The sequence below is a fragment of the Ceratosolen solmsi genome, unplaced genomic scaffold (genome assembly GCF_000503995.2).
Source record: "Ceratosolen solmsi marchali unplaced genomic scaffold, CerSol_1.0 scaffold10, whole genome shotgun sequence".
NCBI classification, from domain to species: domain Eukaryota; kingdom Metazoa; phylum Arthropoda; class Insecta; order Hymenoptera; family Agaonidae; genus Ceratosolen; species Ceratosolen solmsi.
The window spans coordinates 21695451-21710971 of NW_011948412.1; the positions used below are offsets into that span (position 1 = coordinate 21695451).

General features: G+C 23.1%; 1 protein-coding gene across 1 annotated transcript; it reads left to right on the forward strand.

The window, feature by feature from the left end:
- The first annotated feature begins 8035 nt into the window (after window positions 1–8035).
- On the forward strand, window positions 8036–11886 carry LOC105365964 (uncharacterized). The gene is made up of 7 exons (XM_011504266.1): window positions 8036–8335; window positions 8416–8543; window positions 9980–10141; window positions 10298–10512; window positions 10697–10911; window positions 11043–11314; window positions 11682–11886. The coding sequence occupies exons 1-7, from the start codon at window positions 8036–8038 to the stop codon at window positions 11884–11886; spliced, it is 1497 nt and encodes a 498-aa protein (XP_011502568.1).
- The last annotated feature ends 3635 nt before the right edge of the window (window positions 11887–15521 follow it).

Sequence of the window (15521 nt, forward strand, 5' to 3'; positions counted from 1 at the left end):
GCCTTCGCAATATGAGATACATGTCAGTGTACATAAACTTACATTGCCAGGTATTAGCAAATTCTTAACTCATAGATTCATAAATCACTAGATCATAATAATATTTAATCATGAAGAAATAATCAAAAATTAAATTAATACAATTAATCCGTAATCAATAATACTCAATCGGTATAGTTGACAATATGTGCTCTTTCAATACCGTAAAATTGAACATTTACATATGTATCAGAATTCGCATTCTTTAATGTGAATAGATAAGATCTTTTTAAAATAATTTATTGAATTATATACAGTGGATGCATAGCTATTAAGTTTTTGACCCCTGTTAGAAACAAAACTTATGTTAAAGTATTTTATTGGTAATTCTTGTATAACATTACCAATAGTATTTATTCATACTTCATCATGTAAATTATAACACTATAAATTCTTATGAAAACTATGATCAATGAAAGATTTATTAAAATTGTATAAAGTTTATCAATTATTATATTTGCATACTTAGGTTGATAATAAAACATCACTATTATTTATAAATAAAAAATATGGATATTCACAGTTACATTATGTATATTGAAAAACTATAATACTAATTTTAATAGATAATATGAAAAATAACATATTTCCTCCTTATATTCTTCTATTTAAAAGATTCTTCATATTTGAAGTGTATTGAATAAATGTAGAATTAAAGCATGAAATAAAAATACTAATACAATCGGAAATATTTATACTTCTTAACGGATTTTAAATAATAAAGCACAATCGAGCTTCAAAGCATATTAGTAATTAATAAGCTTTTAGTTCGCCATTGATTTTACCTGCAATTGTATCGTGATTATTTAATCTGAATTTGGATGCTTTGAACTATAAATTATTACTACAGTCTTATGTATTTTTTTAATTAAATACATCGTCTCGTACGTAATAAATAAACAAGAATATAATAATAATTTGTTAACTAATTTGTTAATTATTAACCGTTAAGTATATCATGTATTTGTTAAAAGTAAGAATATCTAACTTTTTATTTGATCTTTATCTACGTAAGTAGAGTATTATAAATTAAGTATTAGAGAAAATTCATATAAAAAATTAAAAAAAAATCATTTGACTAGGATTACCTGGGCAATGTGCATTATTATAAAAAAAAATTCATTCATATTTTGTAAAATAGAATGGGGAATTCCAATTTTCTTAAATAAATTAATATTCGATTAGTATTAGTTAAATGATTTTCATGAAATAATAATATTCACGATGAATTTCTAAAGCATAATTAAAATTTTTATTTTTTATGTTAATAAAAAACTATTTCTTTCATTTTATATTAAAAAATTTGTATTATTGAAATTTAATTTGAAATTATTCAATTTTGTCATATGCAGATGTAAAACTGCAGTGTAAGATCAGTAATGTCAATTATATAGATATATATATATATATATATATAGCCTATGTAGAATTCATTTTGATGATGTATATTATTAATTAAAGTAAAATAACTTGTTCAACTGCAATAAGCTTTTATTGTACATTGCAATTTCTAATAAATCATAGAACAATTAAAATATGTATCTTCCAAATACAGTTCCAACATTATAAACACTTTGTTAAACATAATCCTAGTGCATGTATATGAAAAGTTTTTCCTTGATATCTATTGTTCTATACTATCGGTATGTTTAACATTTGCTATTATTATACTTGTAAATTTATATGCTAGCATAGTTCATTGAAACAGAATAAAAAATTAAATAAACTATTTGCTTTTGAGAAAATATTTTAACTTTTGAAATTATTCATTTTAATTTAGAGAAATGAACAATGAAGCAATAGAGTTGTAATAGAGATACGATGGCACTTTGCTCATCATTACTGTTACAATATATATGTATAACTATTTCATGGCCATTTCATTCATTCATAATATTCTCTAATATATCTAAAATTTCCATATTATTTATAGTATATTTTATTTATAATATTGTATTTCTACATATATTGTTTATGATTTGAAGTTTATTGTATATGAAATAATGTATCGAAAGAAAAAGTGAGTGTAAATCAAAATCTTATCATTACTGTTAGCTGAAAATAATGGTAAAAAATGTTTTCGATAAATACTTAAAATAATATATATTTTCAAAAAAATTTCTGCATTGGTTATTTCAGTATATGTTATTAGTCACCAATAGTGTTAAATAACCGATCTTATTAAATTTTTTTATATTTCATAATAAAATTTTGAGTTGAAAAAATTATTTAATTAATTATATTCTTTCATAACTATGTATGATTTATTAAATAAGAATTTACATTAATAATTGATTTTAATAATATATGATGAGGTATTTAACGTAAATTTTTTATAGTATTTTTTAAAATAATTAATTATTTTATATTTACAAACCACATATTTCTATTTATAGTTCGATTTTTGATATTAGAAATAAAATGGATACGTGAAAAAATATATTATATATTCATAATTAACAATTTATAAAATGAGTTCATAAAATTCATATAATATAATTATAATTTAATAAATAAACGTGAAATTTACAGAAATAGATAAATTTATAGTAAATTACTATTGTAATTGCTAAATTGTAGTGTCAAATTAAATTTTGTAAATGAACATAACATCGTCCGTAATGAAAATAATAAAAGTAATAAAAAAAAGAATTATAACGAGTATTTTAGTTCTTTAATCAGGGTATATAAAAACTTATAAAAAAAATATAATTTTTTGAATTATTTGAAATTAATACTTTTATCTTCAAATTACTTTAAGACTCTGTACAAAAATTCCGTTATATCACAATTAAATTATTGACAATTATTAATATTAATATCAACTCATTTTATGACAATATTAGACACATTTATATTTGAAAAATAATGCAATGGTATGACCCAAATATGGAATGAGAAATTTTACATATAAAGAAGTTAGAATTATTTTTAAAGTATTTTTGCATATAAATCAAGTATTTAATATTATAATAGTACCAATGAATAATTAATTTACATTAAATAAAAGTGATAGCATCATTTTAAAAATATGCACATTATCAAAAAAGAATAAATAATAATAATAATCTCTATATTATATATATATAAATAATAATCTCTAATTAACTTTTTACTTTTTTGACACATTTTTTGACGATAAAAATGTCGTCCGAGTGGATGGTATGTCGTCCAATTTTGCAAAGTATATTAATAATCAGTCTTAAGTTGAAGATAATCATAACAATGTGTTCAGAATAGTAAAAGACATTACATAAGAACAATGAGTATCGACCATTAATATCTCAATAAAATTCATAAATTCATTATTAATCAAAAATCGTGTTTTCATTAATTGCAAAGAAAAAAGGTTGCAAATAAATAAATAAATATCTTGCAGCTTTAATCTCTCTATTAATCAACGTATTTATTTCTACTTGAAAGACAGTTCAATAAAATCTTTTATAGATGATTGTATTCATTCAATCTAGCAAATCGTTCGTATCATTCTATTTAGCAAAGTTGCAAGGAGCATCCGCCGCTTTTCTTTAAGATTCATCGAGTGTGACATTTCACCGACTCCAGTTCTCGCCTTGAGATTTGCCACACTATATACAGTAGCGGACATCAAAACACCAAAATTTAGGCGACCATTTGAATTTGATGAAAATGTGGAATTTGTACATACTTATTATTAATATACATACTATATTAATACATTATTCGATACAATCATAACTTAAATACTATATGATACAATCATAATATCATAGCATGCAATAAGATGAACTTACATTCAAGGTCCGAAATAATTAATTTAATTACGGCAGCTCTTGTTCTATCTTTCGCGTTTTACTAATAATAAATTGATGCACATAAAAAGTTAATATTGCCATTTACTGTATTACTACGTTATTTATTATTAAATCTTCTATTATCTCATTCTAATTTCACAAAGTGTATAATTATACACTTCAGAAAATAATATTTGTCTATAATGAACTTTAAACTATTCAATATGATAATCCGCGAGCATATATTTTGATTTAAAGAGAAAACTATTTAATTACAATAGATGAAAATTTACTTTTGTATATATCTTCCTGATCCGAATTTAATAAAAATAATGTTTATTTATACTGAAATACATTCCTGATTCGAATTTAATAAAAATAATGTTTATTTATACTGAAATACATTCCTTTCTATTAATTCTTAATTAATCTTTATAAGCAATTTAATGAAATATTTAATGAAATATAAATTTATAATTAATTTCTTTATTAGATGTAAATGTATCTATATAGAAATATTAGATTAAATGTATCTATATAGAAAATTTACATTGGAAATATTATTAAATTATTATTACATATAATTACGTTAAATAACTGTAGAGATGCAAATTAAAAAAAATATTTTAAATAAATAGGCATATTTTACTTCAATGAAGATTCTTTTAATCACTACAATTTAATTTATGATTAATCTTATGATATATTTGTTAGTAGTAGTTCTGTACGTATTCAATAAATATTATAAGCATTTAATATAATAAATAAAATTATATATATATATATGCATCATGAATAGATTGCATCATGAGTTTTTATAAACAATGTATATATACAATATTTTTTGTAATTTCTTTTAATAAGGAGCAAAGTTTTAATAACATAGGCAATATGCAAATATCAAAATTTTATTAAAGCTGAATTAAAATCTATTATATCTTTTATATATTATATATTATATATTTTTTATTATACATTTCATTTATTACATTTATTATATATTTTACAGAATATTCGTTAAATATATGTATTCAAATTACCCAAGTAATTTTGTCGAAAGGAAGTTTCTACATTACTATATATTCTTAATTGGATTTAATACGAAAATTCAAAGTTAATTAGATTAACTTACAATAGATTATATAAAATTTTGTTGTACAAAATAAAAATGAATTGACTAATTATTGTACAGAGATTAATCTTAAATTAAAGTTGAATTTTTGGCATTTGTGTTGATCGTACAAATTTCATAAGTTTTTATAAAAACTATATTTTCAACTTAAAATCATACATTAAATAACTTTATTATATTATTATTATTATTATTATTAAATAATAATAAGTTTAATAATATGTTTCGTAAATTAATTGATAACTAAATATAGAGATTATCAATTAATTACGATAGCATTATTGAAACTATAAATTTAATTATACCTCTATTATTAGCTGCTGTTAAGTTTCAAATTGGCAATTCTGGAAGCGTTATCATTAACCAAGTAATTCCCGAGGCTTTTGTTTTTGATGATTATTCAATCTTTTATTTTTATTGATTAACATTAGATATTTTAAAACATTGCAACCGTTTGAAATCAATTTTATTACTATTAGAATAGTTGAAAATAGAGTATATTTATCATTAAAGATAGATAAATTATAAAATATACAGAAGTTTTTATGAAGATTTAATCCACCTTATTATATTATACTTAAGATTATATATAATTTATAATTATATTTCCATGGATTGTTTATATGTATAAGTGAAAACATAATTTCAATATTTCTGGCGATGCTTGTTCAATAAAAACAATAAATATCTGATATTTTTGAATCGGTAAATGCATACTTCATGTTCAATGTTAGATGTAATAACACATGACTATTACTTTCATTTGAAAACGTGAATAAAATAAAAAAATAACTCAATTTTCCAGCCCCATAACGCAATTTATTATAAAAAATAATTATATAAAAGTTATAAATATGGTTTATAAGTATGTGTATATAAAAACATATATTTAGAGTTATACGAATTTTAGAAAATATAAAAAAGCTTACATTTTCATGTTATAAATACATAACGAAATGAAGAATATTCTTAAATATGCTCTCTACTTTTCAACTTCAAACGTAGAAGAATTATGGCGCTGCAATAATATTTTTGTCAATATATTTGTACGCTTTGCACTCGCAAAATAGAACAGTATTAAGTTGAAGTCACGCGATAATGTAAATGACATTTATTAGTCTTTATCTTCATTTTACGGTGGGTGGAATCATTGGAGAATGCATTAGAAACATTCATATTAACAGTAAAATAATTGTAAGAATAAACGTTTTTCAAAATATTCAGTTACTTTACTAAGCTGTTAATTAAAATTGGTATATAAGTTGCAACATGTATAGTAAATTTGTATTCATCTATGGATTTATGATTAATGTTTTTGCTAAAACCAATAATAAATTTATTATGGATTATTTTTACTATAAAAATGTTTCAACTATTGTCGGATTTTCTTGTAATAAGAATTCAGGTAATATAATAATTTTTAAATGTTCATCACTTTCCATCAAAAATAGTTTGAAATAAAAATCTAGTTCAAGTAAAGTCTAGTATCAAGTAAAATTAAAAGTAAAATAGTCAATGTTCTATGCAATAAAATTTATGTCTAAGTAAAAAATTTTGAAGGTTATAAAGTGTAATTACATTTATTCTGGATTAATAATAGAAGTCTGAATACATTTGTTAAATATAAAAACTGATTTTAAATTTATTGACAAAAGAATGACAATCCAACATAATTGTTTACTAATGTTCTGTAATGAATTATTAAAATACTAATAATAATACTTCAGTTTATCAATTATTGTACTAAAATTATAATTACAGTTTAATATATGCGTGATTTCCTTAGTAATTGCGCGAAACTTATTCAATATAAATTATCATAAGTAAATTATTATTATTGGAACTACCATAAAAATTGTACATACATAAACTGTAAAATAAAAATTATAATATAATATAAATATTAAAATAATCAACATTCAAATCAACGATAGTTAATGTCATCGATTTCTATTACAAATATTACATTATTACATGATATCAAATATTACATACATAGACAAATATTTTAGCTAAAAATAAGCCCATTTATAAAATGGCGTATAATTAAAGGAAGTATGGAAATATTTTTGGACAATTTATAATAAAAGATTATATTCAAATCAATAATAATAAAAATAATCTATTTTATTATTTCTCGTTTCTCGTAGTATGTATATTACAAATATAAAGTTTAATTGATATAATGTATTTTTAATTAATAATAATATAAAATGTATTTACTTATATAATAATTTAGCAGTAATTAGCACTTAATTATTTAAGATAAAAATACGTAACAAATTTATATTTTTATAAGTGATTTTAATTATAGTATAGTGTAATACAAATAAATTAATTTTTCATTGTAGATGAATTTTCTTTATTTAAGGAGTTCAACAAAAAGGGAATTTTAGTTTCCTTGCATAAATTAATCAATGATACTAAAATAAGTACAATTGGAAGCACAAAATATACAAAAATAGGAATTTTCCTTGATGTTCATTGTTACGATGTGAAAAATATTGCTTCAGTATTATCCGAAGTATATGAAAGTTATATGTTTATAGTTAAAGTTTGTATATATTTTTTCAAGAGACGGACTTAAAAGTATTGGAAATGATTATATAATATTAAATAATAATATTGTAATTAAACAAAATAGCTTAATTTTTTACGAAAGCTGTTTTAATAAAAAATTATTATGTGCTAAAAATCGGAAAATACATTCAGTAAAATGTAATTATCAATTAATATCAATATGAATACATATATATATATATATATATATATATATATATATTACTATATATATGTATATTTAATCGACATTTAAGACCGTAAGTAAAATGGAGATAAAAGTAACGAAAAATCTCAATTCTGAAGATATTAAAATATTATTAAATATAATATTTATTAGTAACAAACAAATGAATATGTTATTAGTCTTTGGTATTAATTAATTAACTAATATTAAATGCTTATAATTTTATGAAAATTTATAAAACCTTTCTGATTACGTGCGAGTACTTTATAGATTAGTATTAAAAAAATAAAATAATGAAAATAGAAAAATTAACCAACTATATTGATGTAGGCTGCGGAATATAGAATGTTTGGTGAGATACATTATTGGCTTATATTAGGCCCGGAGCTCGAGTACCTCCTCAGACTCGTGGACGATCGTACGTTCGGACTTTCGACTGAATTTGTGATTGCAGTGATATCTGACGGTAAGGATTATCAGCTGTATGACGTCTATAATATACAGAAAGATCGTGGCACGACGCTTAATATTACATTACTGGGTAAATGGAACGAGATAAGTGGATTGAACATTAGTTTGAAACAGACTAAATTCGTAAGAAGATCGAATATGCATCGTTTTATTTTAAGAGCCATGTTTTTTAAGGTAAATTAGAAAATAGATTTTACATTGTTTTTAAGGATAATTATAAAATTATAAAAATTTTGTTTTTAATAAATTACTAGTGTACATATAAACCCAGCCATATCCCGTTAGATGATTATCTGTCTGATTATGCAAATGCAACCAAGGATGCACGATTCAAATTTGGATTTCAGATTTTAAGGAGTTTCGCAGATTTGTACAATTTCTCGTAAGTTGAATATTGAATTATAAATTTGTATAATATTTTTGGATAAAAAAATTAGTAATGATAGAAATAAATGTAATATAATCTAATTAATGTAATTATTAATGATGGTTTGTCATTAATTAATCATGTCCAACTAACTAATACTCTGTATAATTAATGTACCTGCTGAAATTAAATATAATTAATATTATAGAAAATAATGTAATACATGAAAAAAGCAATAAAAATTAACACTGAATATAAATATGCATTTGAGATGCAAACTTAAAGTTCAATAATAATCAATAGAAACATTATTTTTACACAATAATAAACACTTAAGTACAACAATAATTATTAATATATACAAAATATTTATTAAACTGAAAATAATATTATAAGCTATTGATTTTGAATCATGTTAAAATACCGTTATTTCTCATAACATAAACAGTAATAAAATACTATTTTTCGTGATGGATTAGAATGAAAAAGTAGCTCATTACATATTTTTTAATTATACGTGCGACACATTAATTTTTAAAGTAATTATGTCTTTATAATTTTTATTATGACTGTTTGGCATCGTATTTTTTCATGAATTTTACTGTTTTACATTCGGATGTTTCCCTTTAAACATTACTTTTTCTTTTTTCTTGTAATTAGATAATATAAATAAAAAATTCATCGTTTCTGTACAATATGAATTAAAGTATATTAAGTCACTAAATTAAAATCATTGCACATCAATTTTTCTAAATATCAACGTTAATATAAATCTATAACCTAATAAAATTTTTATTTTAATCCATATGCATGCTAAACTTCATAGGAGTATTATTATCTCAATTTTATAATAAATACATTATTTTTTAGCATTATTGAAAGTAATTTAATTCATTAATGAAAATCGAAAGTAGTAGAGAGTTCATTGATGTACCGCTGATGTATGTACTGTATACTATTTCGTTGAATGATTCTTACATTTTTACTTACATTTTATAATTTTATTTTACTCATAAGTATTAATAAATTATTATTTAAAAAATTAATTATATGCTATTTTAATAATATTGTATATTATAATAGGTATTTAATTTCAACTCATTTTTGCAACAATGTGTATGTTAATTAAGTTTATCTACTCTTGCAATGGTGATTATACTGAAAAAACTTAATTAAGTTGCTTAGTCATTCAAGGAAACTATTAAATATAAATAAATGCAAATTAATGAATAGTCGTGAAGTTTATTTTCTACTGCATTAGAAAATTCGAGCAAGGAAACTTAATTTCCTTGAGAATGGATATTATTTCTCGTATAAGTTTCGCTTCCAATAAATATTGAAAATTCATACTTTTTATTGTAAAGAAAAGTCTTACAAAGTCCTTTACAAGTATACGAAAGCAAAGCGTAGTTGAGATTTACTTACATTTATGTTTGTGACCATTTATTTAGCTTGAAAGCTTTGGAGTCTTCAGCATGGGAACAAGGCGATACATTGGGCCCAATAGCGAGAGCTCTGGAGAGAAATGCATGTGACATTACAGGTACTCCTTTAAATGTAAATGCCGAGAGAACTCGGATCATAAAATTCGTACACGAAGATTGGCGATTCAGGTAAGTAAATATATTGTGAAGTTTTTCATTGCGTTTGAATATTAATGACGTAAATTATAACTAAATCTTATATAATTTTATGAAATTTGAAAACTATTGAGAAGCAATGTATTTAACAATGTATAAATTAATAAAAATTAATTTAATTGGTTGCAGAACGTTTTTTATATTTCGTAATCCCCAATTTAACGAGGTAAAAGCAGAGGTAATATTTCGATCCTTTGATAATGAAGTTTGGTACTTTATACTTCTTCTTATAGTAATAGGCATAGTAATTTATGCTATAATTTTACAATTTGAAACAGAAGATAATACTATTAGCTCGTATTCGAACTCATCTTTAACAATAATTGGCGCATTATGCCAGCAAGGTAAGAATGATCATTAATATTTTTTAAATAATTATTCTGAAATAGAATAGAAACGAGACAGAGTAAAATTCATTTAATTTTAAATATTACAAAATTTAACGATCAGATTTATTATATAAAAAAAAATTATGTTTTAATGTTATTTTTGATGATTTATATATTTTTATACATTTCCTTTAATTAGGCACATATATGCAAATGATGCATTTATCGACACGTATTGTTTTTTTCTTCATAATGATGTTCAGTCTACTTATAAGTAATTACTACTCAGCTTGTATTGTTTCAACTCGCTTGGCACAACCAATTTACAAGATTAACGATTCTTTAAACGAACTTACCAAACTACATTTAAAAATGTCGTCCGAGTGGATGGTCTACATACAATTTTTTTTCAATGTAAAATATATTCTTCTTTATTATTGAATGTCATTGAAATATCATTAAACTGAATGTGATAATAAACGAGAATTTTAAGAAACTATCAAATTCCTTTGAAAAACCTGTACTTATCCTACATTTTCTTTTAGATTCAAAACTGGGAAATACAACAATTTTATCACAATTATTGGCTAAAATTACCAGAGTCACTTCGTTATATGGAACCTGAAACTGGCATTCGACTCGTTCAAAAAGGTGGTTTCGCTTATCATACTCATCCAGATATCAGCTATCCATACATTGAAAAACTATTGGACAATCGCGAGATCTGTGAGTTAAATGAGGTACATCTTGGTTGGCCAACTAACACAGCCTTTGGTGTGACCTATAATAGTTCATTTCAAGAACTATCAAGAATCGGGTGATTATTTATTTTACATTTATTTTCCCATAAATAGTATTGTACATTTTATACTAATTACAAGGTTAATTGATTTTGTTAGTAGAATATATAATAAAAAATTCTCTTATTAATAACACTCTACTAAATAACAATTGATTTTTACATGTTGAGTTTTTGTACTGAATTATCTAATCTTGACTTATTTCCTAACTGCAATTTAAGAAGAAGTAAAATAGTTAGTAATATAAATAAACATACCAATATATGTAAGTGTTAGCTAAAATCGCATCGTCCAAAATGAATTTCGTTCACAAATAATTTTTATTAACTACTTTCAAATATACATTTTTACATTCTAATAAAAATATATTTCTCGGCGACACAGATTAACCAAAATTGCAGAGATTGGCATACGACATCGAGAAACTGTTAGATGGCAATTTAGGAAACCATACTGCCGTAAAGATTTGTTAAGCGCATCTAGTATCACGATTTATGAATTCGCACCATATCTGATTATTTTGTTGATGGGAATGTTATTGGCAATCATTGCTTTCATGATTGAATTATTCATTGCTAATCGGAATTAGCATTTAAATTCTCATTTGTCAAAAATGAAAACAATTGTTTATACGATAAACCGATGTTAAACCAATTAAGTTTATTGATAAATAAATAATTCAAAAAGAATTTTAACTGAATAAATAGATAAATAAATATCATTGATTATTTTGCTTATTTTTCTTATATCTACTATTGAAAATAGTTTAAAATTCAATTAAACTTAACTTATGTTATGATATGTATATATATATATATATATATATATATATATATATATATATATTATACTAGTTATATAAATAAGTAGTTTTTATTGAAATAGTACATTATAGATAGTTATGTGTTTGTTCGGAATTGGAGCATTTACCAAGACCTTTGACTCGAAAATTTATAAGCCTTCTAGTTCTCGAATTTTTTAAACATTGTATTTCTCGGAATTCTCCAACCTCCTAAGCTTAGATTTCCCGGAATTCTCGAACATTCTAAAGCTTTATTCTTGAATGTCCTGCAAGTTTGCCTAGTCTCCGCATAGCAACACCTATTCATTGTTGCCAGCTAACTAAGGTGCCACGTGGATAATTAAGGCAAGCACACCACGAGATTTACACTTATCAGCCAGGGTCTACAGCCATGAGCTAATCAACAGGAGTTACTCAATCACGTTCTATTAGTGCAACCATTACATATATGAGAAGTGAATTCAGCTCATTAATAATGTAATTTTCAATAAACCATATTAAACTATGTTTTAACGAAGTCTGCACACACTGTACACCTCTACAGCCCTTCCACTGAAGTTCTTACCTAAGCATCGCTAAAGCGGGCGACAAATTAATTAAACTATCGAACATTCGCAGTTCGATCCAGAAAATCAAAACATTTTCAAACATTATTATTTAAAAAGTCAATATGAATAATCTTAAAAGTAATGAGTAAAAATAAATGTTAAGTGCAAAATTTTGCAGAAATCAATATCAATCTTCAGACACTTACTTGATTTATCTGTTATTGAGTATATTCGTGTTTTTATTGATATTTATATTTATTCCAATATAATATTATTAAAAATCGGCAAAAGTAAGTGGGAATATTTAGACAAATAATGGCCCAATTACCATGTTAAAGTATTATATAAATAAATATTTTAATTATTTTAGATATTAAAATTTACTATTGCAACTATACAAATAATTGTAATGTTTAATAAAAAGGTAAGAATAGTTGTTATACTGTTTATATTAAATATTACTGAGTTTGAAATTCAATGAAGGATGAAAGGTAAAAGTGCTTGTTCAACGCGTTTATATGATCTGCAATGAGAAATTTATTTACTCAAAGTCAAATAACGGATGAACTGGGTTAAGATCAGCATACATTTGTGAACTTTGAAGCTGGTTATTGGAGGGAAGGGTTTGTTTTAGAATGCAGCGCCAGAGCAAGGATTTCAAGAGACTGATTATTCGTATTATTATTGATGCCAAATTACTAAAGAATAGACTTACATATTCTATACAAGATTATATGAAAAATTATACTATATTAATATTTTTCTATAACTTTCTTCATTCAATTTGTTGCACGTAAGTATCGTATAAGAGTCAATATAATAAAAATTATAATATAGACTGTATTTATTAAAGTAGATTAATAGATATTAATTAAAGATAAAAGCAAATAAAATATCACATTGATTTTATTTTTCATCTAATTTAAAACAAAAACTATTAAAAGTCATATAAGAAATACGAAAATATTTATTAAAAGTAAAATTGAAATCAAATTATAAATCGTTAATAAAATGTTAATTACATAATAAATACATTTATATGTATTACATACAAAATATTTCTAAATGATTTTTTTTAAGAAATACAGATTATATAATAATTAAAAAATATTTGCATATAATTATGCAAAATATAGTTTTGCCGCTAACGTTATAAGTAATCAACCATATACATTTTAATAAACTGTATTCAAATGAGAGAAGAAATAATAAACCTGAGCTTTATGAAAAAAAGCATTAACGTTTGAAAAAATAGTGCACCACTGAATATTGTATGTCATAGATGATTTCGAGTTTGGATAATCTCATAACGCGAATCATAGCTCTCGCTTTGCTCTCAAATATTCGCTCTCCATCCTCCCACCCCATTTGGACTAGATACCACCCCTTTTAATGCACATCTCCCAAGAGCTTAAAGTGCGTCTGTCCTGAGCAATCGCATAGACGCATATGCATGTATATATATATATATATATATATATATATGTTGCCGCTACGTTGGTGAGGGCGTGCACCGCACAATCGACCTTCTTTATCAAAGCAATTTAATATTCGTTACATCGGTCTGGAGACAGGTAGTCTTGTCTGGTTGCTGAGAAATCGAGAGGAACTTACATTTTCCAGATTTTTCATTTACTGCCAATATTCGACATTATATTGATATCACTCTTAATTAGAAAATCATTAGTTTATAAAGTGTTCAACAATAATTCGAATAAACCCATGAATACATGCAAATCTGTCTCTTTGGATGATATTATATCTTACTATATATATTTTATTATAAAAATAAGTTCTATTAGAGTTATATTAAATTCTTTGTAACATATAATTCATAATATTTTTCAATTTATATTATAAGGTATTCTGATGAAATTGAAATAAAAAATCATTAAAATAATTTGCACTGAGATAGTCTATTCTTTATAATGAATTAAAAAAATTAAGTTGGTAATAATACGATATAAAATGTAAAATAATCAAATATGAGAATGTAATTTTTCGCATTCCGTTTCATGATTACCTGGTCTAGTAGTTTAGAGACGATGATTGAATATTTGTAGTTTGTTCATACAAGGAAAATAAAAAAAAAAATTTTAATTTACTTTTTATTTTTTTTTTAAATTCATATAAATATACATTGCATATATACATTGATTGCAAAGTATACATTGATTAATATTATATAATATTTATAATTTCTAATAAATTCTATAAATTATATTAAAAAAATTTTATATATTAATTTTATGGCGCATTCTTATGATCAAAGTAAATTTATTATAGTTATAAAATAAACCAAAACTTCCTGATAATTGAAAATCTTGCTTATTTACTATTCAATTATTCATCACATAAAATATTTCACAATTATTACTTTTTAGTTTATTCAGATTTATTTAAAGTTTATTTTTATTCTTTTACTGTTTCAAATTATAGATTATGAAATAATTACTAGACGAATTGCAAAGTTCAAAATTTGTCTTAATCTACATAATTTCTTTTTTTAGTCAGTTAATATATGTATGAGTTATTTAAACAATTATTAAGTGATTCAAATTTACTATGGAAAAATAATTATATTAAGGAGCTTTAACAAAAAATCATTTGATATAAAAATATTGATAATTACATTAAATTTATATTTAATATATATTTAATATAAGTGGTGAGGGCGTGCACCGCACAATCGACCTTCTTTATCAAAGCAATTTAATATTCGTTACATCGGTCTGGAGACAGGTAGTCTTGTCTGGTTGCTGAGAAATCGAGAGGAACTTACATTTTCCAGATTTTTCATTTACTGCCAATATTCGACATTATATTGATATCACTCTTAATTAGAAAATCATTAGTTTATAAAGTGTTCAACAA